A 25,456-nucleotide genomic window follows, 5' to 3' on the forward strand; every position below is an offset into this window, starting at 1 on the left:
CCACCTTCATAGGTTATATTGCCTCCATCTCCTACTGCGGAGCCTTGAGGCTGAGATTCACAGAAGGGTAGTTAGGATTGACTCAAGTCCAGCTGCTTAGAGCAGATCTGTTCTTGGAACTCTCGTGTTTTCCCCACCACCCCATTGTGTTGGGAAGGCAGGGTGTAAAGCCACGGCAATGGGGGTGGGGAGATAGAGGGCTAAGGGGAGAGAGGTGAAGGGGTTGGTGTGAGCTAATGGGAAGTTGTTTGCCAAAGCCTTGTCTGGGGAAGGAACATTTTATAAGACTGGGGCCTCTGGCCTGGAAACATCTGTTTCCCTTCAAATCAGCAAAGAGACTTTTGCCTCCCCAGAACGCCGAAATCATGTGGTGGCTGGGGAAGAGCAGGCGTTGGCTCTGAGACTTCAAATACATTCTCGTGGACTCTAGGGGACATGAGGCTGACATCGGCCTCTGGGGCTCCCTCCCTGCTCTTACCCCCTGTCAGATTCATGAGAAGCTCTCACCGCCAATTAACTTCTCAGTTTCATTCTCTCGCCCTGCTCTAGGAGGTCTGGGGGTCTTGAATGGGACCTGCAACAACTCATCCTACATCTACCTCTGATCTCCAGGATGGCTTCTCCCTCCAGGTGGGGTTGAAATCAGAGCCTTGGAAAGAAGCAAAATAATATCAGTCAGTGATAACAATACCAAGGGCTATTGTTCATTGATTACTTAGTACATGCTGGATGTCAGGCCAGCGTGCTCTCTACCACTTTTGGCTGTAAACCAGTTTCCCTCCCCATGGGAGGTTTTAACGTTATGATTTCTAATTTATAGGTGAGTAAGTTGCAATAAATCTACACAAGTCTAATAAACAGGGAACTCTCTGTGAAAACCAAATTACCAACTTCCTTCTACTTTTCCCTAGAACCCCTCAATCTAATCATCTTTTCTTCATTTGACAGATAGAAAAATTCATTTCCAGACAAGGGCTTTGCCTTTAATAGCATGAGATAGAAGTCACTCATTCTGGCTAGTATTTGATGATTGTTGAGTTAGTAGGTTTAAGTATTGACAGAGAGCTGTCATGTCTGGAAGACACAAACTTAAGGATAAGTAGAGAGCTATGCAGGCCCTGCATCTTTTTCGATGGGTAAGAAACAGACTTCCTGGAAGGCATAAAGTCTGAAGAATGCTTCAAGGACAAAGAAGAAAAGTGACTCAGACAGAAGATTCAACACCTACAAAGACAAAAACGCATCCATCTCCTGGACCAGCCAGCCATCAGATTCACCCTACTTGAGAAACTCCTGAACCAGCCAGCCATCAGATCCGTCCTATCTGGGAAGCTCCTGGACTAACCAGCGTTGGATCTGGAAAACAGAAAGCAAAAAGGTGGCCTCCATCTCCTGGATCAGCTGGCTGTCAGATCCACCCTACCTGGGAAGCTAATATCGGCAAATAAAACTAGACCTTCTAGCCAAGTCTTTCCTTGGGTTCAGAGAAAGGGTGCAGTTGAGCAAATAAGTGAACATTAAAGAGCCATAGCTGAGAATGATAAATCATTCTGGAGATGACGGCAGGATCAAGAGGGTGGCACTGTCCTGATGCTGAAGAAACACAGAAAAACCTTTGGCATGTGAGTAGTCAGCTCAAGCAAATCCCTTTGTTTCACAGTGGATTCTTCATGCAGATGACCCTGTTACTTTAAGGTACTTAAGATACCACAGTACAATCTGGAAATGGTGTACTCAGACTCTGGCTTTCAACCACATAGACGGATGATTTTCCTGAAACAAGGTCAGTACTTGGAGGAGCGATGGTTTGAGCCTAGAGCTTCCAGTTCCTATGAAATCTATGGCAAACTTCACTCTTAGATCCATTTCTATTACCGCCAAAACTGGTACATAGACCTAAGTTGACCACTTGTTTACGATACTTCAGGACACTGAAGGATGACCCGGAGGGGCTGGGGTCTTCATTTTGAACTTAGTCGCTGTGGATTCCCTGCGGAATTTATTTCTCGTTTCAGCCTTCCTTTTGCCATCTATGAAATGAGGATTCAAAGCGACAGGATGGAGCTAGATGGTTTTCCCTCCATTGTATTACTGAGCTCCACTCTGCTTGACAGGGAGCATAATAGAACCAATCAGCATGGAGATGATGCTTTTGTAATCCCTGGGAAGCGTAGAAGTCTGACTGTGTGCTGGGCTATTCTCCCTCTCAAACAAACCCTGGCACTTTCTCCCTGTAAGGAAGAATGCCCCCGCCCCTGCCTGACTTCCTAACAGATTTCAGATGTGTTTGTGGAGCAGTTCTGCAATTACAGCCAAGACAAGCAGAAAGCTCATGGCCTTATGACTTTTGACCCAGACCTGTGAGGTTGATACCTTCCTTTGCTCTCCCATTCCCTGCCCCACCACTCTGACACACACATCAAACAGGGTGGCCTAAGGCTTCCTCTCTTTGGTCCTTTTGCTGACATGTTTAGTTACTATAATAGGAAAAGTCAAAACTACTCTTTAAGGACCCATGATTAAAGCATGCTTAGTGTTATGACATCTTATTCAGTCCTGGTCCTCAACCTGTGTCACCATATTCTACACAGGAGAAAGCTGAGAGTCAGCGATGGTAATACAGCTTCCTAAAGAATTTTCTTCCTTCAGATGGAAAATATGAGGTTCCTACCCACCTTTCACTCTTCAGGATGGATTTGGGATGATGTGGGGTATAACTCAGTGGTTCAGTACTGGCCTATCATATACAAGACCTGGATTCAATTGCCATCACTGCAAAAACAAAACATCTTTAAGACTTCTTCACCAGCATGGTATTATTGACACTGCTTAAAGAAGCAAAGAAAACAGAGCGTCATGGAAATATAAATGGCCAATGAGAAAGAAGCCTTACACATCTTCTTAATCTTCTGCCTTGAGGCTTCTAAGCACTCATGACAACTGTCTAACTGTTCTTCCGTTGCACTATATCTTCTATTCATGCTCAAATAAAATACTTTTCAAAAATGTGTATTCTTGCACAGATTATTACTGTATACACGGTCTTTATAAAAGTCTGCAACTGCAAGCCATTCTTCATGCCTCATTCCTTGTAACCCTGGAGATAACCATGTGCTGTAAATTTTTTCCATTCTGTTGGTGGGGAAACTGCAAGTGTGGAATGAGATGCAGTTTTTTTAAGTTCACTGATTCATACACACATTGAGTGACTTGTGCTGTGTTCAGTGATGCAAACAGGCATGCTGAGCTGCACACTTGCTGTATCTATGGGCTGTGTGATTGGAGCCCTACCTTCAGCAGCTTCTAGATGAGCTGCCGTGCAGATGGAGAGGGCTTACCTGGCATTTTCCAATACAGATCTTTCCTTTTGACTTGGTAAATTGCCTAGTCTCAATTTCCAGAGTTTGTTTCTTCTTTTTGCTTTCGTCATTTTGTGAAGAAGGTTTTCTTCTGTTCTCTTTATTTTTTTTTTAATTTTTTTTCCCTCAGGATCTTACTATGCTACCAGGGATAGCCTCAGAGTGACAATCTAGACCAGGTTAGCTTTGAGCCCAAATCCTCCTGCCTCCGCCTCCAGAGTATTTCAGCATATCTAGCTCCAGAGTTTCTTCTTTATCTTATCCCTGCCCCTCTGCATGGCTTTCCAGAGGGCACTTAATTTTTGTGACTAACAACACTGAACCTGAGGGATGAATAAATCTACCTGCCACTGACACTTGGAACACAGGGATAAAGTAGGCTCAAAAATAGAAAGCGACTTGCCCAAAGACACAGCACAAGGTACGGACCTGGAGTAAAGTGTGTCTTGTCATCTCTAAAACCAGGCTCCTTTCCCTAATATCAACGTTTTCCTTTGTACTGAGAGGTGGCTATTCACTGACCCTTGTATGCAAACAAGGATCATGGAGTGTCAAAGCTGGGAGGGCCTAGGTAGATCAAGTCCAGACGGGGTCAGCCAGTGAATGTTGGAACTGAAGGCGAAGAGAGTAACTCAGAGCAAAAAGTCTGCACTACAGCAGACCACAGGCTTGCCTCTTTTACTCTCAAAACTGTGACTCTGGACAGATTGCTTATTATTCTACCTTAGATCTCATCTCCTGAAACAGGGAGATTATAAGCATTGGTTATTTTAGAATGGTTTGATAAAACTAAACAGACATCTGAGGTGGCACTGCCTTAGCATAGCTGGGGTTCCACAAATGTACCTACTTAGAATCTTGTCTGTACATAGTCGATATCTGAGGATCTGGATCCAGAAGACAATAGTTGGCAGCAGTTTCAGTCATGGACTTTGAAGTCAAACAAATCTAGGTTAAATTGTCAGTCTTGGTAATCACTGTGTAATTCTGGGAAAGGTGCCTTTCCTTTCTGGGTCTCGAGTATAAAATAAAGAGGTTAATTGGACATATCCTTTAGAATTACTTGGTTATTAAAAGTTTAGCTCAGTACTTGAACCATATTATGTGATAATAAATTATGTGATAATAAATTTGTGCAAGGCGTGTATGTTTATTAAGTGCCCAATATGCACAGTCAATCAGGACTAACTGTTCTGCAGCTTCATAGTCATGGCACCAAGTCCATTCTATAGCATGAGCTCTACTGGGGTGCCGAGGAAACAAGAATGCAAATAGGGGGAGTAGGACTCAGGCCTTTCCACTGAACATAGGGAACCACTAAACACACATCTGCCTGTTCTTCTGGTAGAGAACAGGAGCATAACTAAGTGGGCTCTCTCATATCCATAAACCTTCTCTTTTGCCACTTTTTTTTATTAATTATATATTATTGTTTTTATTGCACTATTTATTTTTCTATGCTCCCCTCTCTTCTTCCCTTCTCCCCTTCTACCCTGTCCCATGACCCCCATGTTCCCAATTTACTAAGGAGACCTTGTCTGTTTTTCCCTCCTACTAAGATCCATGTGTATCTCTCTTAGGGTCTTCTTCATTGTCTAATTTCTCTGGGGTTGTGGATTGTAAGCTGATTTTATTTTGTTTTATGTCCGAAAGCCACTTATGAGTGAGCACAAATGATATTTGCCTTTCTGGGTCTAGGTTATGGCACTCAGTATGGTTTTTCTATATTCATCCATTTGCCTGCAAGTTTCAAGATTTCATTATTTTTTACCTTTGAGTAGTACTCCATTGTGTAAATGTACCATATTTTCTTTTTTTGTTTTTATTTTTTATGTTTTTATTACTTAAAAAAATACCAATCCAAATTCCCACTCCTTCTTCTCCTCCCATCCCCTCCCTATACCCTCCCACCCCACTCCCGCTAATCCTAAGAGAGGGTAAGGCACATTGCCTTATGGAAAGTTCAAGGCCCTCCCCACTACATCTAGGCTGAGCATGGTAAACATCCAAAGAGAGTAGGATCCCAAAAAGTCAGTGCATGCAGTAGAGACGAATCCCAGTGCCTCTGTCAGTGTACCATATTTTCTTTATCCATTCTTTGGTTGATGGGCATTTAGGTTGTTTCCAGGTTCTGACTATTGTGAATAATTCTGCTATGAACACAGTTTAGCACATGCCCGTGTGGTATGATTGACTAGCCTTTGGGTATATGACCAAATGTGGTGTTGCTGGGTCTTGAAGTAGATTATAGATTTCTGAGAAATCACCATACTGATTTCCATTCTGCCGTTTTGTCTTGTTGACTGTGTCCTTCACTTTACAGAAGCTTCTCAGTTTCAGGAGTTCCCATTTATTAATTGTTGCTCTCAGTGTCTATGCTGCTGGGGTTATATTTAGGAAGTGGTCTCATGTGCCAATGCATTCAAGTGTACTTCCCACTTTCTCTTCTCTAAGGTTCAAGTGTGGTTGACTTTGTGTTGAGGTCTTTGATTCATTTGGACTTAGTTTGAATTCAGGGATGTTGATGGGTCCAGAAGTTTCTTTATTGTGCAGGATTGCTTTGGCTATCATGGGTTTTTTGTTTTTCCATATGAAGTTGAGCATAGTTCTTTAAGGTCTGTGATGAATTTTGCTGGGATTTTGCTGGGAATTGCATTGAATCTGTAGATTGCTTTTGGTAAGATCGCCATTTTTACTATATTAATTCTACCTATCCAAGAGCATAGGAGATCTTTCCATTTTTTTGGTGTCTTTTTAATTTCTTTCTTCAAATATTTAAAGTTTTTGTAATACAGGTCTTTCACTTGTTTGGTTAGAGTTACCCCAAGATATTTCATGCTATTTGACATTCTTCTATTGCCATCTTTAAAATGTATTTTCATCTCCTTCCTTTACTTCATGTAAGCTGCAGTGTTCAGACCTGAAGAGAGTAAGGGCCATAGGACCTCCTCGAGGTTCACAGATGCTTCTCTCAAAGGAGCTCTGTTCTCTCAATCCACCAGGCCTGGTGTGACTAGTTCTATCTTGCTCAGACCACAGGCTGAGCTGAATTCCACCTAGGTAGCATAGAGTTTTAGATGAAAAAACTGAGAATGTGGGGACCTGCCTTGTAGCTAGAATAATTTCCAAATTTCTTGTCATGGCTTCTGATATCCTTCCTTCTCAGTTGACTTTGTCTTGGCTACCCCAGCTGCCTATTCCTCCATCTGGTCTTTACTCGGGGCCTTTGCATTTACAAATATTCCTTTACAGTTCTTTCGCATTTGCTGAGCTTGCAATGTTCTTTGCCTCATGTTCCATTCATACATCATTTCTTTCTCGTTGTCCAGAGCTTAGCTAAAACTTTCATTACTTAGAAAGGCACCCAGAGACTATCTTCTCCTAAAAGCTCTTGCAGCCCACACTCCCACTTGCTCTTTTCCAAGGAAACTTGCCGTATTTTTCATCACATTTGCCCTCATTTGGTTGTTCTGTTGGGGATTTTGTTGTTTTAGCTTTTGATTGATGTTATGCTTGATTTCTTGTTCAAAAAGTTAGCTTCCCAAAGTAATTCCCAGGACCCAGATCTCAGTAAGTAATTTTAAAATGAATGAACAAATGAATGAATGAACTAATCAATGAATATATTGAATGTAAATGAGCATATTCATCCAACAGTCTGTCAATGAGGATTACTTCTCATACCCTAGACTCATGCTGTTAGGATCCAGACCTCTATTCTGCCTTCAATAACAATCACAATCATTCCAAGAAAAGATCTTGGACATTTTAAGGTCTAGTATCCTCAATGTGAAAGATGATTCATGGTATATCTCTGTCTTTCAGGTTTGTCTAACTGCAAATTAGGAGACTAAATGCACAGAGCTCAACAGGCATTTAACACTTGATAATTTTGAAATTGTTGTTATTTTTAAAACAATCTTCTAGCAGCTTACACACCCCTGAGTTCTCAGGAACTTCCCTTGTGGCCATGGCTTTTTGTTTTTCCTTTCAGTCCCTGGGTCCTTCTGAAAAGTCTCACTCTGGTGTTGCCTTGCTGTGTTACAGGTTCACTCTGTATGCTGTGGATACTCGAGGGAGGCACTCGGAGCTCAGCACAGTGACTCTAAGGACAGCTTGTCCACTAGTGGATGACAACAAGGCAGAAGGTTGGTGGCTCATTTCTGCCTTTGCCGGGGAAGTTCCATGTTTTTGTCTCTAAGTTCTGTACCCAAAAGTCACTAACTACCACAGTGAGAGAGGAGAGGCAGGGGAATGAAATAACATAGAATTAATTTATCATAATAAAGGAAGAACAAATTGAGATGGACTACCATTATCTTTACTAATAGTCAGACTTGCTCAGCCATAGGTAGGGGTAAGTAAGTATTCTAGCCATAGTAGCTTACCAGTTTATATATATATATATATATATATATATATATATATATATATATATATATTATGTAAGTCAGAGCTAGCAAGTCAGTGACACTTTGAAGACTATTTTATCCTTTTATACCCCTGGTGACATTATCTTGTCATAGCACACTGTTCCATTCCATACAATAGGAACTTTCAAGCCTGGACAGCCACTGGTATCCATTAATCTGATTTAACATATAAAATTAAACTTGTTTTTGTTTTATTTTTAGCTTCTCCTGATCCATGAAGTTGAAAACACTAGATAAGAACATCTAAAACTAATACAGTAGTCAATCAAACTGACAATATACTTTGGCAATATGTAAATATAGTTTTTATATGTAGACTGGGAAACGGTGGTGGTAGCTATAGGTCCTAGTGCCTTACATTGTGCAGACATTTGTCCAAGGAACTGGTCCAATCAATGTAGTAGAGGCGAGTTTGTACCCTTTCTTGTTGATGGAGAGACACAAACTTTTATTGATTTAGCAAAGAAATTAGTAATAATGGTTTATGTGCTAGTACACAAGAGGAGCCAATGAGCTCCTGAGCCTTCAGACAAATAGACTTGTGATGTTTTCTGGATAGTTTCTATATTATTTTAAACAATGCATACACTGTTAAAAAATTGGAGCAGAAAATAATACAAATTAGGTGTTTTTCTTATGCTAACTCCAAGTGCCTTAGATTCTCTGAGGTCAGTTAAAGCTAATAATGAAGAGGGGACACACACAAATTTTGGTCAGAGCCTTCAGAGCTGAAGGAATATGCCCTCTAATCATGATGCATTGAAATCACATTGGCTAATTGGAGTTCGGAGGACTGGGAATGGCCCTGAAAGGCAATATTGAAGCATCTGGACTTCTGTTACAAGGCTCATGAACAGAGATCTGTCAGACCTGGCTGCAGAAACACACTGGGAACACTTCAGATGTGAAGCAGAAGGAAGATATTGAGAGAAGGCAAGAATGTATTTGAGGCTTAGCATCTCTGTGAGTTTCCTTAGCACAGAGGTATTACCTTCAGTTGAGCTTAGACTCTACGTGCTAACTTTCTGCCTAGCCCCGCACTAAGCACTTTGCATTCATTTTCTAACTTAGTTCATTCAGTGCACCTGTCCTTCTCTTTAGTTAGACATGGGAAAACTAAATTCAACTAACCAATGACATATTTCAAATGCAATGGAGATTCCTCTACCACAAGGACCACCCAGCTATGCCTTGCTTTTTGTGAAGCATATCCGTTACCCCTTTTTCCTCTACTGCCAATCATGTGCTCTGTGCTTCTCCTCCCTCAGAGATCGCAGACAAGATCTACAATCTATACAATGGTTACACCAGTGGCAAAGAACAGCAGACAGCTTACAACACACTGATGGAGGTCTCTGCCTCCATGCTCTTCCGGGTCCAGCACCACTACAACTCTCACTATGAGAAGTTTGGCGACTTTGTCTGGAGGAGTGAGGATGAGCTAGGACCCAGGTATGGATTTCGGAGTGGGGGTGCAGGACCAAAGGCTTTTTGCCTCTTGTTGATTTTCCTGGACCTTCTTTATCTACGCTGACAATGGACTGTATCAAATAAAGAAAGGTAGGCGCTGATGAACACAGTCATGCCAGGATACAGGAGGGGAGCAGGAATAGATGGCTGCTTTCTGGAAACGTGTTAGAATAGATAACACTATGACTTCTTATAGAGCAAAAACCAGTGCTATCTGTAACAGAAAAGTTATCCTAATCACTAATAAAATAACTCAAGATACTAGAACAACAAAAAAATGGAACAAAAGAAGCATATTTTCAATTCTATGTTCAAAAGAAGTGTCAAGGAAGCCAGGCGGTGGTGGCACACACCTTTAATCCCAGCACTCGGAAGGCAGAGGCAGGCAATCTTTGTGAGTTCAAGGCCAGCCTGGTCTAAAAGAGCTAGTTCCAGGACAGGAACCAAAAGCTACCAAGAAACCCTGTCTTGAAAAATCAAAAAAAAAAAAAAAAAAAAAAAAAGAAAGAAAAAAAAGGTGTCAAGGACAGAACAAGAAGTTGGGTGAGTAGGGAGATAGAATCTAGGAAGAGTTGAGAAGGAGAAAGAATTTGATCAAAATATATTGTATAAAATGTATTATTTTTAAAAGGAACAGCATCCTTGGGGGAGGGAAAATAATGAATGAGGAATCTAAGTACGTTTCAAATGTGGCTCACTGCTATTTAACGTGGGATCTTGGATCTTCTGAAGTACCAATCTAAATCCTTTCCCCTGCCCCACAGGAATTCTTTCTAAACTTTAGGTGAGCAGTCTGTTGGGAGGCACTAAAGGATTTCTGAGCATATGGGACAAAAGGCTTAGCAGCAGGAGAGGAGAGGTCAACAGGAGCCAAGCTTTGAATGCCCCTGAAGTAGGGTCCAGGAGTTCAGCTTATCTCCTTGAGGTGATGGGCAACTTCCCAAGTGTGCTTCACAGGAGTGTGAGGACAGTATTATCAGAACTCACAGGGAGAAGGATTCCTCTGGCCCAGCTGGAAGCAAGAAGCACCAGGAGGCTGTGAGGCCTCTACAGACTGCTGAGGTTGCAGTCCCAGAGTGCTGGGGGCAGTATTCAGACAGTCATCAAGTAGCAGCAGCGAGAAACGTGTTACTTTCTGAAGTACTTAGTGGGCAGCAGTCCATTCTTTGAAAAGCTTCAAAATGTCCCCCACAGAATAATTATTCCCGTGTTTCAGTGATGATGACTGGAGATACCACGTGGTCAAAGTGAACTTCCTAGAGTTACACAGAGTTGTACATAGTGGCCAAAGTTGCCTGGAACTCTCATGCTGAGATGAATTTGAGGCCATTCTGGAATGCTATGAGATTTGATGAACACTTGTTCAAAGGATAAAGAGATCTCTCCCTGCAGTGGGTCTTATAGCTCTGTTGGGTCCTGGACTACAACTTTTTTCTTTTCACATGAAAAGAAGTTTCTGTAGATAAGAGCAAGTGGAAGACCGGTCAGAAGCAGTCCAGGGGCTTGGATGAAAAGTGCCTGAGTCTCCTTAGTGCCATTTTACCCATGGGCATAGGAAGGCTTTCAGCTTTGTTGGGCTTTCCCACAAGACTCAAAGAGTTTGGGTAGAAACAAGACAGAGCCCCACTTCTCTCTTTATAACCCACCAGCATTCTTTATGACCCTTGAGGACATAAATTTCCCAGAAAAGCCTTCTCAGTACCCTTAGACACAAGGCTACGTATTCGGTAACGGACAGTGATAACCAGCTAACCTTAGACATTCAGTCCCCAACCATCGCTCTTATACATGTCTCCCAGCGTCCTCCTTCTCTGTTCTCTCTAGATCCCTGAGAAGCGATTTGAAACACACTGGCATGTCTGGAAGAATCAAAGGGGCCTGTCTTGTTCTGTTCTTCAGCTAGCTTTTTTATAAGATGATCAGGGTAAACTCTCTCTCTCTCTCTCTCTCTCTCTCTCTCTCTCTCTCTCTCTCTCTGTCTCTCTCTCTTGTTAGTGGTAGAATTATTTTCCTACATTCTGCAGAACCCCAGGTTGTAACTAGAATGACATTCCCTAAGACATTTTTTCTAAACGGCCACATAGTATTTTCATTCTCTATGCTGCACTCACTAGTTGTAGTAGCTAATTGGCTTCTGTGTTTGCTAATGTATCACCTCTCCTCCCTACCACAAAGCAAGTTATCCACAGTTAATGATCTTTTATGCCTTACTCACTTTTGGAAGTAGATGCTAAATTATTACGTGGGGGTTAATTGGATAGTAGAATGCTGCTCTGAGTATGTGCACAGATGATTATGGATTCATTCTAATACAGCCTGCCTTCAAAATGTCTTCTCTGTACTTCCACATCCATGAAACCACGAGTGTTCCTCAATTCTCTCTGTGCTCTCAAGATTTCATTTGGAAATAACAGCATCAAGAACTCTAAGGTCAAAAGAATGGTGTGACCTTCTAGATATTAAAGCATTCCAGATTTCTCTTTATTAACTAATTTACAGATATATTTTATAGAATAACTTCTCGGACCCTTTGCTGAAAATGAGTGAATAAAACTGCTCAGGCTGTGTGCATAGCTTAGCATCCAGAGGAGAAAATATAAACTGCAGGCAGTTAGCATAGCATACCGTAAGAAGCACGCAGGATGTGCACAGCAGAGTGTCTCAGATGTTAATGTGTAAAATTCGTGTAAAATTCCTGTCCACTCAGTGGGCCGGAAGGAACCTCAGAGTTTGCATTTCAAACACACTATCGGGTAGTGCCAGTGTTGCTGCTCTAAAAATCCGTGCTAATGACAAGGTTGTAGGTGTAGGTAGACGGAGCAGCGAATACAGACCCAGACCCCAAGGAGAATCCATCCCTGCCAGAGAAAGAGAAGCTAATGGTTAAAATCAAAGAATGGACAGCCTGTCGGGTGCAAGGGAGATGGCGGACTTTCATCAGGAGAAACCCAGTGCAAAATGAGAGCGGTGGTGAGGTAGGAAAATATATCCTGAATTCAGGAACTATAAATAACACTGAAACAGAGAGTTCAAGGTGAGAGGGGAGGGGATCAAAACACCAAGGCTGGAGAGTTTGACCAGGGCCAGGTCTTGATGGCTTTTGTGAAGTCCTACTCGGAAGTTTGTTCTTTACCCCAAAGTTATGTAAGGCTTTTAAGAGAGCAATTTGAATAAATTTATTCTGCCTCTTCAAGGTTAGCAAGTGTGCGGAACCAGCCTGTAAAGGAGAGAGGGCAAGACACTTGTCTGGGCCAAGAGCACAGGGTTCATGTCCTAGCTTTGCCACCTATTTACTGGAAGACCTGGAAACAATTCCACCTCCTTTCTGGACCTTATTTGTAATGCAAAAGGGTTTAACTCTAAAGTCTCTTCTAGCTGGTGCCAAGGAACCAGGAATTCCTGAATGTCACAAAAACCAGAAAATGAAGACAACACGAATGTCATTTTGCCTATAACTTGACATTCTGTTTCTGGGGACCCAGGATGACAGGGGAGAAAAGAGCATTTCCCAAGAGTTGACACAAGATGAACCCCGCTAGAATTCTCTTGGCCTATTGATGTGGGATTTCATTGGTCAATAAAGAAATTGCCTTGGCCCATCTGATAGGGCAAAATTTAGATAGGCGAAGTAAACAGAACAGAATGCTGGGAGGAAGAGGAAGTGAGCTCAGATGCAGGGCAGCTCCTCTCAGAGCCAGACGCCATGAAGCAAGCCGCCAGGTCAGACATGCTGAATCTTTCCTGGTAAGACTGGTGCTACACAGATTATTAGAGATGGGTTGATCAGGATATGAGAATTAACCAGTAAGGGCTAGAGCTAATGGGCCAAACAGTGTTTAAAAGAATACAGTTTGTGTGCTGTTATTTCGGGGCATAAGCTAGTCAGGCAACCAGGAACTGGGGCGGCAGGAACACAGCCCGCAGCTCCCCTCAACAGCCTATATAATCTCCAACCCCAAAATGTCTTCAACTCCTTCCGCAGTTGGGGTTTACATACCTCATAAAATTCTGTGACAAAAGGGCATCTCTTCCCTTGGCCTAATAAATCTGTCACTTTCCCCAGAGCCTGCTTCTCAGGACAACTGCAGGTTACTGCACACAGCTGCTCAGAGGAAACCTGCTGACACCCAGCTGTCCCACCATACGGTTCCTATTAGGAGACTTCAAAAACTGAGCTCATAGGTGGCCAGAGACCAGAATTTCCTCTGCTCAGAGCATCCTTGACCACTCTTGAGCTTCCTTGTACTTTCGGTTATGTTTGTTCGAATGAAAAGGTAATGAGAGGAGAAAAAAAACCTTGAAAGGATCTGGTTTTAGAGAATTGGTCTATCTGAGCAAGAAATGATTTTATTTCATCAGTCATGTTTTCTTCTATTGAAGACATTTCTAACAGATCACAGAATTATCACAGGTTTGATTCAACATGAAATCTTTCTCAACCTTAGCAGAAAAATGCTTCTGCCTCATCTGTGAAAAACAGGCACAACCACCACTGTACTCTTAGTGAGAGTAAGTGAACCTAGAAACATACTCCAGAGTCTTCCAAGATTGTATTGACGCCTTCAAGAAACTCTCTCTTTGCCAAGTCTTAATGGCCCCGCCTAGTAGTGCACCCTTTTAATGTCAGCACCCAGGAAACGGAGGCAGGGAGATTGAGATTTCAAGTCAGAACCCATCATGGACAACAAATCACAGGTATTATGATTTAAATTTTTTTTTTTTTTTTTTTTTTTTTTTGGTTTTTCGAGACAGGGTTTCTCTGTGGCTTTGGAGCCTGTCCTGGAACTAGCTCTGTAGACCAGGCTGGTCTTGAACTCACAAGATCCGCCTGCCTCTGCCTCCCGAGTGCTGGGATTAAAGGCGTGCGCCACCATCGCCCGGCTTTATGATTTAAATTGGAAGTGACCTCTGTGGCTTATACATTTGAATACTTGGTCCCTAACTGGTGGTGGTTGTGAGCAGGCAGTGGAACCCTTCAAAGATACAACCCTGCTGGAGGGAGTAATGGCTGAAAGCAGAAGACTTTGAAGATTAATAGCCTCCCCACTTCCTGCTTGCTCTCTCTCTCTCTCTCTCTCTCTCTCTCTCTCTCTCTCTCTCCTCTCCCTCTCCCTCTCCCTCTCCCTCTCCCTCTCCCTCTCCCTCTCTCTCTCTCTCTCTCTCTCTCTCTCTCTCTCCTTCCTGTATGTGATAGAGATGTGATCTCTTGGCTTCCTGCTCCTACTACCAAGCTTTCCGCTTTTCCACCACTATGGACTCAAAGCCTCTGGAGTTGGAAGCCAAAATAAACTGTCCCCTAAGTTGCTTTTGGAGTTGGTAATTTCATCACAGCAGCAATAAATAGTGATACATATAGAGAGACCCCATGTTGAAGAAAGAAAAAAATGAAGAAAATAGATTTCATGATTTCTTATGAGGAAACAAAGAGGAGAACCAACCAATGCAAATATTTTCTCAATTATTAACATGTTGCAGATATAACATCTACTGAAAATGCTGGCTTTCTGCTGGGGCAAGAGGTTGAGGCTAAATTTTGATGGAGGTTTATTTAGAAAGTATATCTCGTGAACTATTAAGAAGCCATGAAAGCATGATGTCATTGCTCCAGTTTACCACACAGGCTCAATATATGCTGGTGTATTCATGTTTTCCAAGTGGAAATACTGTTATTTCATTCCAACCTAAGTACAACTTATTTAACAGCATACCAATCATACAGAGTACACAAAATACAAAGTAGAAATTCTGTAGGCATGAATACCGTCACCCCAGCCCTGCTTCAGAGGCAAAATTATTGGCTGAATGTAGCCTTCCATAGACAGATATGAAAGTAGCCATGGATATTTCTGGGAAAGGAGAATAGACATGGATTTCGTGACATCTATATTTACAACCTTGTCTTCATATCTGATCTCTGCTGTGATTACCAAATATGTATGCCATCCTCTGCCTACTCACACCTTTAGCAATACACTGGTTGAGTGTCTTCTTCTTGACACATATCTAAACACGTTGCTAGGTGAAGTCCTCTGATCTTGAGGCTATAAGAATGCATCCCTGCATATTCCAGTTACCTATTATATTCAACTGGATATCTTTGCTAGTAAAATGAACATACACAAATCACCTGCCCACTTGTCTTACTTCTTTCTTTGGTTTACATGATGCACTTGTAGTATTACATTGCCTTCACTGCCCTTCGCTAGAACATTGCTGTGTTTTGAGAATTTAGGACTGACAATTCCCTCCATTTGTGTCAATTGTGTTTATTAATCCCTTCTTCTTACAATTGGGAAATGCTAACTGAGCAACTATTATGAGCCTGGCCATTTATATTTCACTGACTTTCTGAATGGCAGATTGGCAGTTAAACAATAGAGAAGTTCTCCAATATGCAAAATTTTCAAGGTCTCATAACTAATGAGTCAAAACCCAAATTCCAAACACAGTCTTACAATGTCAAACTATCACCCTGTTCTATGTGATACACTGTATTTCAAAATGTGTATACAATTGAGAAATGATACATTATGGTTTGGATGGTTTGACTACAATGTGTCAGTGACAAAGGACAAGCCTGGGATAGATAGCTGGGAAGCTTTGCAAGACTTCCCCGAAGGAGAAATTTTATCATGACCTTGAGGTCTGAATCGAGCCTCAATGAATGTGGTGCTCTTCTTTCTTGGGTGCAGTGCCTGGGTAATTTTGCCACACTAGGTGGTGTCCTGAACTTCTCATCAGAGGCACATTGGATGACATTACCCTGTAAAGTAAGGCCCCTTCCTTTCACTAAAATCACACAAATAGGGACTTGGGGAGATAACTCAGTACTTAAGATGCTTACTGCACAAGAAGAAAGTATGAAAACAAGTTTGGAGTTTGGATCCTAGCACCCGTGTAAATACTTGGTATGTATGGTGGCATGCATATAAGTCTGTCATTCCTAAGACAAGGACCGAGGCATGTTAACTATGCTATGTGGGTTCAGGGTCAAACTGAGAAACTAGTCAGTGAATATGGTGGAGAATGATTGAGGAAGACTCTCCCTATCAACCTTGCAGTTACACACATGTGCACATGCACACATGTGCACCTGCACACACACACATGTGCTTCACATAGATACACATGGAAAACCAACCCATATATCTGTGCACATGTAGCTACACCTATATGTACCATACATATATACATGAGACGTACATACATGCCTGTATACATACAGGTACATTGTATACTTGTTCCACATGCATATACATAGAAAACACATACACACACATACCACAAACCTAAAAAAAATCACAAGAAATAGCCACTCCAATTCTGTCTATGGGCAGTCAGTTTTCTAAATTATACTTATGTATTCACCTACAGGGCAACCCATGACCATATTAAAAAAATCACATTAAACTTAAGGGACTCTAGTTTTACAGTTGTTAAAAGGTAACTTTCTTAGTGGCAATGTTAGGGTGATGTTTTCTTTATAACAGTCAGTGCCTTGTAGCAGAGATATGAGACGTGATTTGAGTTACATGATTTGGCATTGGCTCATTTTTGCCACCCACCGGATGGGAGTAGAACACAGACTCCAGCATTGAGATGAGTGCTGATGTTAGATGTCTGCAGAGGTACAATTTCTGATGTACAGTGAACACTCGTGTGAATCACCATCGCCCCTGCTGCTCAGCTCTTTGCCCATCTACTTGCAGTTGCTGAAACAACACAGCTTTCTGGTTACTTTTCCTCTTCTCTCCTCCTGCTCTGAGTTCAGCAGGTTAGCTTGCCGGAAGTCCTCCACCATCTCAGTATGACTACAGTTTCTTGATGTTGCTGAACATGGGTCTGTTTTCTCCAGCTGTGGCCTGATCAGGGCACAGTGAACGGAGACTTTAATCTGCCCTCTTCTATTCTGGAGAATTCTTTCACCCTTGGTGTGCATGTTTTTGGCGCTTTCTACTTTGGTATTACCTAACCCAGAAACATTTAAGATCAACTTGAGACATAGGAAGGAAAAGAGGGGCCTGAATCAACTGTTAATTGGGCAGTTGTGGTGGAAATAGACTGCCCATCAAAGATTCTGCAATTCCAGAGAATTGGAAGTGAGGTCCAGCTCCCGAATCCCTTATTCCCTTGCCCCTTTCTTTCTTCTAATGCATGACAAATGAACTTTCTTCCTTTTTCTCTTGCCTCCTATTCCAACAGACACCCATCCGAACTCCAATGAAGGAGATTTCATTTCTTGTCCTTGCAAAACTCTGACCTAGGATTTCCCTTCTGGGAATGCTTGCAGCACACCTGACCTTTGATTTATGGTTCTCCAAACCTATAGTTTGTTGCCTTTGTTACCTAGAAGACTGGCCTTTGGTCTCTTTCACTCATCCTTGTCTTTGGGCACTACCAATCCATCTGTACCTACTTCATTTCTACTATACTATTCTAAATGCAAACTAATTTAATGCCTGCTACAAGCTGCTTATACTTGATGCCAGTGTTAATCCGTTTGCCCCAGCCCAACAACATCCCTGCAGCTTCAGCATCCTCAATCCTGCTTTTCCAGTGGGGAAGCTGAGGATAAAAGAACCGTAAAAGTTCTAACTCTAATGTGTTTTCTCCTATTAACACCACTCCAGTGTGTGCCTAGCATTTACTTAAAGCCAAGCAAATATGTATATTGTCTCAACTGCCACAATCACTATTACCATTTCTGCTTGACAGTTGTGGAAAGTAAGTCACTTTGAAGACTTGGCTCACCATCCACATAGCTGTTAAATAATTGACCTAGGACTTGAATGGGGGATGCTAGAACTTACACCTTCACTCAACCCTGGACCACCAGGAATACTGGTTCTGGACTTATCCACTATTAGCAGAAGTCATTCCTTTCATACAATTCTCATAGCAAGGCTCCATTTTCCCACCTGTACAGAAGGAGACTTATGTAATAGACTTTTATATGTCTTTCTCAGGAAATGGCCAGGGTTTTGGAGGCAAAGCATTTGAGCATGTTGGGGAAAAATACCCTTTCCAGACATGTTTTTTAATTTGTTGTGTATGTTTATGACTGCCTAGATCAGCTACTGACTCTCTGTTGCCCAGAGAATGAAATCAAAACCTGTGATGAGTGTGGCCCAGGAAAATATAGATGATCTTGTATCTGCCGTGGCCTCCTGCATGTTACTTTGATCCTCCATTTTGATCAACAGCTAGTTTATGTCTCTCGTTTATCTGAAGCCTATGCCCCATCATTGACCACATAGCTTTGCCATTAGGCTCTTTGAGAAGACTTCCCTGAGCCTCTTCTCTAGTTGATGATTAGGTGCTCATCTTACAGATTCACACAGTACGTATTCTCATGTTTTCCAGTTCATCACTACTTCTCCTCGGGGAGAGACTTAGTAGCTGTCATCCTCTTGTGACATTGACACATAGAGTTCAGCCAGATCATCCCTCTCCCTACCGCCTGATTGATAAACGGTCCCTAACAACACCACAATGATGGAGTGAGCCAGGATGGTGGTGGCAGTGGCGGCGGCAGCGGTAGGATTAATGGTCAACTGTCAATCTAACCTTCCACTACTCGCTTTCGAAAGCCACAAAATTATTTTTTAAATGAACCAGATCCCATTCAATTACTTTTTCAGTTTAAAGTTTGGAGATGTCGGGAATAGCTATAGCTAGGGCCTGGGACAAATTGTACATGTAAAACATTTTATGACTTTTTGTAATTTTTTTTTTGTCACTACATTTTGTAGTTCTTGCATGTGAACTTCATGAGTGATGATGTATCATGTCAAAAAGTTGGTTTTTCTATTTAGTCTGTCAGGGGAAAATGGGAGTGTATATAATCCAAATGCATTGTATACATATTTGAAATTCTCTAAGCATAAATTTAAAACAAGTAATTTTTAAGTTTGATTTAAACACCTATAGAACCAGAGATAGCGCTTGTTAAGACTTTGACATAGAATCATTATCCCCTTTTCACTTTTCTTATTTGTTTATTTAGTTTTCAAAACAGAATCACATGTGTTTGAGCTGACCTCAAATTCACCGTGTAGCAAAGGAATGGCCTTGAGTGCCTGATTCTTCTGCTTCTGCTTTGGGGATGCTAGGATCCCAGGCAATGCCCCTCTCCTGGGCATGTGCATGGCTGGGGACTGAGCCCAGGAATTCATGCGTGCTGCACACACGCATTCTGCCAGTGGAGCCGCGTCTACAACCCTCTGTTTGTGGGGAGTCTGTCACACTGCGTGGGTAGGACAAGGAGACTTGCTGCCGTCACCCAGCTAACGTGACAGCACTGGGGCATGGATAGGAAGCTAGCAGCCTCTTTCCTTCCCACTGCTTCAGTGTTGTCGACCCCACCCCAGAGATCCCTGAGTGTGTTCCAGCTGCAACCCCAGAACTCTTATGCATTCCTCCACCTCCATCTTTGCCACTGCCAACTGCCACTCTTTCTCTTCTGCCCCTAAGAGTCAACACAAGCCCCTCTTCCACTAGGAAGTTTCCTTAGATAACCGTAGCCCCACTTAGACACTTTTCTGTCTGCTCATACAGTGCTTCTGACTTCTTTTCAACACATTGCTCTTGACTCTTGTCTCCCCACCTCCATCTGTCTGCTTTTCTCATAGAATCTACTGAATGAAAAGTTGGCTATAAAATATTCTCAACTAACAAGCACGATTTTACTCTATTTCCTTTAGCTTCTCATACCTCCTTTTCAAAGAAAGCAGGTTTAGAGACAATAGGTAAATTTCCCAAGGATATAGGAATATTAAAAGCAGAACAAGAGAACTAGAGACAGATGGTTTAGAGGATATAAATGCCACACAAGCCTGGTATTCTGAGTTCAGATAGCTGTGACTTGTTTAACCTAACAGAAGAGACTGTTTGTAGCCACAGAACTTCAATGGCAAGAAGGGAAGACATCGGAGACTCTTCCATAAGCTGTCCAGCCATCTAGACTGGTACATGCAGCACAGATAGACTGGCTCAAACAAAGCAGAAAGTGAGGACCAGTTTTCAAGGCTGTTCTCTGACACTCAAGTATACACTATAGCATGTGGCCACCTCACACAGAAACATATACACATAGAAATAGTCCATAACCATATACACACATGTAAATAAATATTCTTTAAACAAAATGAGAGCAGAGGGACTAGAACAATGGTTGAGGGATCAAGAGCAAGCACATGTTACTTTTGCAGAGGGCCTGAGTTCCATCTGAAGAACACACATGGTGACCCTCAACCGTCTCTCACACCAAAGCTGGGGGATTCAGTGAGCTTCGCTAACATCTTTGGGGACCAAGCATGTGCCATACATACATGCAGGCAAAGTACTCACATAAATAAAGTACATAAATATAAAAATAAACAATAAAAAATAAGAATAGAGTGGGAGTTCAAACAAGGAAGGGTGGGAGATATACGCCTCAGGCTTCTCACAGGGTGAAAGGGAGGCCTATGGGATGGGAGGCCTGTGGGGAGGGAGACCTGTGGATTGAGTGTGATCATAAAATGCTAAATTCTTGGCTTCTCACAGAATATTCCACCCAAGTGGTGAACTATACGAAGACGACTCTTTAAAAAGCACCTCATGAATCACACCCACAAAATGCAATACACAAGTTCAGCTCTTTTTCAGCCACCACACAGGTGCCTAGCAACGTCTCCGACTTGTGGGGTCTGTGCTATAAAATGTCTTCTCTCCCAGGGTCTTGACTAGTCATGGAGAGGAGGGAGTGCCAGAGACACCATACAGAGAAACACAGAGACCGATTTTTCTCAGTTGCCAGGATCCCCCTCCCCCGGGTTTCTTAAAGATGCTAGAATGTGGACAAACAAGAGTTTCATGTGTAGTATGATCTAGGAAAAGGTCTGCCGTTCTTTCTCTAAGCTTCTGTTTCTTTGTCTTTGATGAGAGCAGAACAGGCTATATAAATCCTTAAGAAGCACCTTGAAAGAATATTTGGAAATATCAGGAACCAGTTTTATTGTCCTGAGAGATATGTGGTGCTATTTCCTCCTAATGATGACCAGCATCCAACATGACTGCTCCTATAAGAAAGAATTGATTAGTAGCACTGTTAAGAAACCTTGAACTAGGGGATCTCAAAGGTCAGATCCCCTAGTTCAGACTGCACAGCCATCACTCTCCACTGTTAGAAGATCCCAGGAAAGTTCCAAGTGGTGTCCACCACTCAGAATGACTCTTGCTTAGATCAATGTTAAGTTTAACCTTGCTCCTGACACATCATAATTACAATGTACTGGAAGCATACTGTTTTGTCAAACACTTGACCTGTCTCATCCATGCTCTCAGAAGCAACTTATGAGGGCAAGATGCTCAACACTAGTTGAGCAATAGTGTAGAGGACTAAAGAAAAGCTTTGATTTGCATTGACATTCATATTTACGCTTTAATAAAAGAGTAAGCACAGGGGGGATGATTGCCAAACATCATGACAGGGAAAGAGTGTGTGGGAGTGAATGAAGCAGACAAGTCAGGTGGTGGTGGCACAGGCCTTTAACCCTAGCACCCAGGAAGTTGAAGAAGGCAGTTCTTTGTGAGTTTGAGGACAGCCTGGCCTAAAAGAGCAAGTTCCAAGACAGGCTCCAAAACAACAGAGAAACCCTGTATCAAACAACAACAACAACAACAAAAAGATCAACTTAATATTTGACCTTGGCCAAATTATTTTATTTTTCTAAGTTTGGGTTTCTCATCTCTTAACTGGGAGTCTAAAAGCAGCATTTAGGAATAGTGTGAATATTTGATAACAATATTAGAGTTTTTAAACATGTGTGAGGTACATATTCAATGAATACTTGGCACATGGTATCAAATCCCAGTTCTTAGTTTTTGTCAATATTTTTGTCATTACTATAATGTCTGTTGATCAGAGCCCTGAAGCTGGTAGTATGCTACAAATCACAAGGCAAGCAATGCAACTAAAAAGGATCTTATATCCTAAGGTCATCCTTCTACAGAAGGTGGGATACTTCAATACTCAGCTAGAGACTTGAATTTCTAAGGTGAACACTCTATCACAGTCCCGGGTTACTCTTGAGTAGATATTTAAAGTACCACACTAAGGTTGGAAGTGGGTCATCAAATATACTTTGGTAAGACATCTTCCAACATCTGTTGACCATACTAAGTCCTCTTCCGACTTCCCCTGACTGTTTCTGTCTCCTTGTGCCCTTTAGGAAGGCACACCTGATCCTGCGGCGCTTGGAGAGGGTCAGCAGCCATTGTTCTAGTCTCTTACGAAGCGCCTACATCCAGAGCCGTGTGGACACCATACCCTATCTCTTCTGCCGCAGTGAGGAGGTCCGGCCTGCAGGAATGGTGTGGTATAGCATCCTCAAAGACACCAAAATCACATGTGAGGAGAAGATGGTGTCCATGGCCCGAAACACGTATGGGGAGACCAAAGGCCGGTGAGGGAGGGTACTACCCTCCTTGAGCACAGAGACGCTCTTAGAGGGAGCACTACTTTCATGGATCCTGGGACCTGGGTGGGCTGGGGGACAGCTGAGGGGCCTGGCCTATGACACTTGCCAGCAAGGCCAAAGCAAACTGTTTCTCTATGGACAGACAGCCAAGAACTTTGTAACCAATGGAATTATTCATTTTTCTCTTTTATTTTTTCTAAGATATTATTTGACTCTATCAAATGTTTCTCCTTTATAAACTTTTTCTTATGGATGGAAGTCATTGTGGAGGCAAAAACGTTCAGGTGGAGACCAAGCAGCCTTTCCTCTCCTTCCTCCCTCTGGCCATGGACTCCTGGAATGAGACCTGGGGAAAGACAATTTGACTACTTCCGCATGAGCAAGGATGCTCTAGAGACTGTGGCAGCAAGGAAGCTTGGGTCTTTACGGTCTTCTCCCTCTCTTTCTCTCTCCTCATTTTTCTTCCTCTTCTTTTCCCCTCTCCCTCTTAACTCTCCTCCTCCTCCTCTTCCTTAAACCCCCCCCTCAACATTATTGAGTTTGAAGGCCCATTGCTTCTTTCTGCTCCTTGTGGGTCTCTACAGGACTTTCTGTGCATTAAAATTCCTATTGTCTCTCTTTTTGCTTGGGTGATGTTTCTTACCAATGAAGCATACTTGAGGGACCTCTGTCTATTTGTTAAACAAACATTGAGGGACTGTATGGAAGGTACAGGATAAAGAAAGAAGACAGAATTTTTCCTTCCTGTGAGAACTTATAGTCTAGTGGTTACTATAGAGAAGCAGTCTAGTATAGGGTCGGCCTGGACTGGAGATGAATGAACGCTTTGTCAGACATGTCTGGATTATAAGACGTACAGAAGGACTTCTAAAGTGCTTGCTAGAACTGCAATAGCTAATCCCAAAGAATAAGGAGGAAGGTGGCAGATGAAAGTGAAAAAGGTGGTATATTGTCCAGGGAGAGGCAAAGCCATGAACAAAAGCGGGGACAAGATAAATTCTAGCTTATTAAAGGCCAGACAAGCTTTTATTGAGTATAGAAAATACTGAATTGAGCATGAGCACAAGCAGCACACTACTTGCTGGATCACAAACAACTTATCAGTGGCCAAACTGTTGAAGAAAATAATAGCCTCTCTTCCAGTGCCTACAACTCCCATAATCTCTCAGTGAGGGGTGAGACCTCATAAGCCCCATATTCTCATGTGCTACAAAGGCAACAGATGTACCCTTTGTGCAGCTCTGGTGCATGGAACCCCTACTGCAATGAGTTCCTGGGTCCAATGATTGTGTCATACGGAAGAAGGGTATTGAAGGAGGTGTAGGAGAGGGTAATGGAGGCTGCAAACTGAGAATGTGTATGTAAGAAACTCTAAGTGGCAAAGATGAAACTTCCCAGTGTGCTGGGGACAGTGATCTGAACCTGCATTAAGTCTAACTCCACTACTGTTCACCAACTATAATATTTAGGCAAGTAATCTATACCTTCAATTCAGTTTCTTTGTCAGTGAAATGGGTCAACAGAGGTCCTACCTGGTGGGATTGCCGGACAAGTTGAGTAAATAAGAGCTAGGATGTGCCTCATCCCACTTAGAGTAGTGTAGGGAAGAGTTTCTTTTAATACTGATGGAGATAATATCAATATTATAATATCATCTTAGGGATAATATAAATTTTAGGAAGATTGTCATGAAAATTGGCCCCTGAACTATAACAGCCTCCTGCACTCTAACTAATAGATAAACATGGAGGGGGGAGCTGGAAAGATGTCTTAGTCAGCAATATTTGCTGCATTAAAAAGACCTAAAAAGGTAAAAAGGGTAGAAACAGAGGAAGACACTAATACCAACTTATGACCTCTGCATTCACACACAGGAAACACACACACATACACACACAGAGGAATAATACACAGGAACATACACACATATACACACACACCTACCTTCTCACAAAGAGAATTAATGACTAACTGTATGATAATATAAATACTATGACAGATTTAACTCAAAGAGAAGTGGTCATAATGTCAGAATTTAGTATATTATCATTATGTCCCTCTAAAACCATGTGGTTTCTTTGAAGCTCTCACTAATAATGGTAGTCCCTAAAATACTTTCTGTCAGGCTGCATCTGACTCAGTTTCCCCTCCACACCCTCACTGACTTCAGCTTCCTTTCCCTGTACCGTGGTATCTGTTGCTTTTCCCAGCCATCATAAGACTGTCAAGAGTAGGAAGCCAGAAGCTTGGTAAGACAAGGAGTGTGTGTGTGTGTGTGTGTGTGTGTGTGTGTGTGTGTGTGTGTGTTGTGTGTGTGTGCATGTCTGTGTGGTCTGACATGGCAGCAAAAGAGGTTAGACCACTATTTGTTAAGATGTTTCACTAGAAAATAGGAAAATTCTTGAAGTGCAAGTACAGCTGTTGGGTCGGCAGCTCTGGCATCAGTACAGCCAGATTGATTCGTGTGTTGCCACAGAAAACACCAGGGATTTGACATTTCACTGAGGAGCAAGGATGGGATTTCCCATGTAATCTCTCCAACATCAAATAAAGAAGGTGTGAACACACAGAAGTGTGCTAGAGGTGCATGGGAAATCACCACTCACCGGTGCCTTCTTCATCATGATCGAGAACTATCTTCTCAGGATTGAGTAGATGGCTAAGAACGGATAAAGAGGATTTACTTTGAAGTTTTGAGGATCTGACATCGAATTCCCAGAAGTGACATAAA

At 42.2% G+C, this 25,456-nt stretch overlaps 1 protein-coding gene across 5 annotated transcripts in view; it reads left to right on the top strand.

Moving 5' to 3' along the window:
- Positions 1-23,298, top strand: part of Astn2 (astrotactin 2) — a 987,955-nt gene extending 964,657 nt beyond the window's left edge. For 2 of the 5 annotated variants that reach the window (XM_057784266.1, XM_057784268.1), the window contains exons 21-23: positions 7,407-7,507; positions 9,061-9,244; positions 22,477-23,297. In XM_057784266.1, the coding sequence (XP_057640249.1) occupies positions 7,407-7,507; positions 9,061-9,244; positions 22,477-22,714 (523 nt within the window). In that variant the 3' untranslated portion in view covers positions 22,715-23,297. Of the gene's footprint in view, positions 1-7,406; positions 7,508-7,993; positions 8,194-9,060; positions 9,245-22,476 lie in introns of those variants that run through there. The other 3 variants (XM_057784267.1, XM_057784269.1, XM_057784270.1) reach the window with 3 other exon arrangements.
- The last annotated feature ends 2,158 nt before the right edge of the window (positions 23,299-25,456 follow it).

The sequence above is a fragment of the Chionomys nivalis genome, chromosome 11 (genome assembly GCF_950005125.1).
Source record: "Chionomys nivalis chromosome 11, mChiNiv1.1, whole genome shotgun sequence".
NCBI classification, from domain to species: domain Eukaryota; kingdom Metazoa; phylum Chordata; class Mammalia; order Rodentia; family Cricetidae; genus Chionomys; species Chionomys nivalis.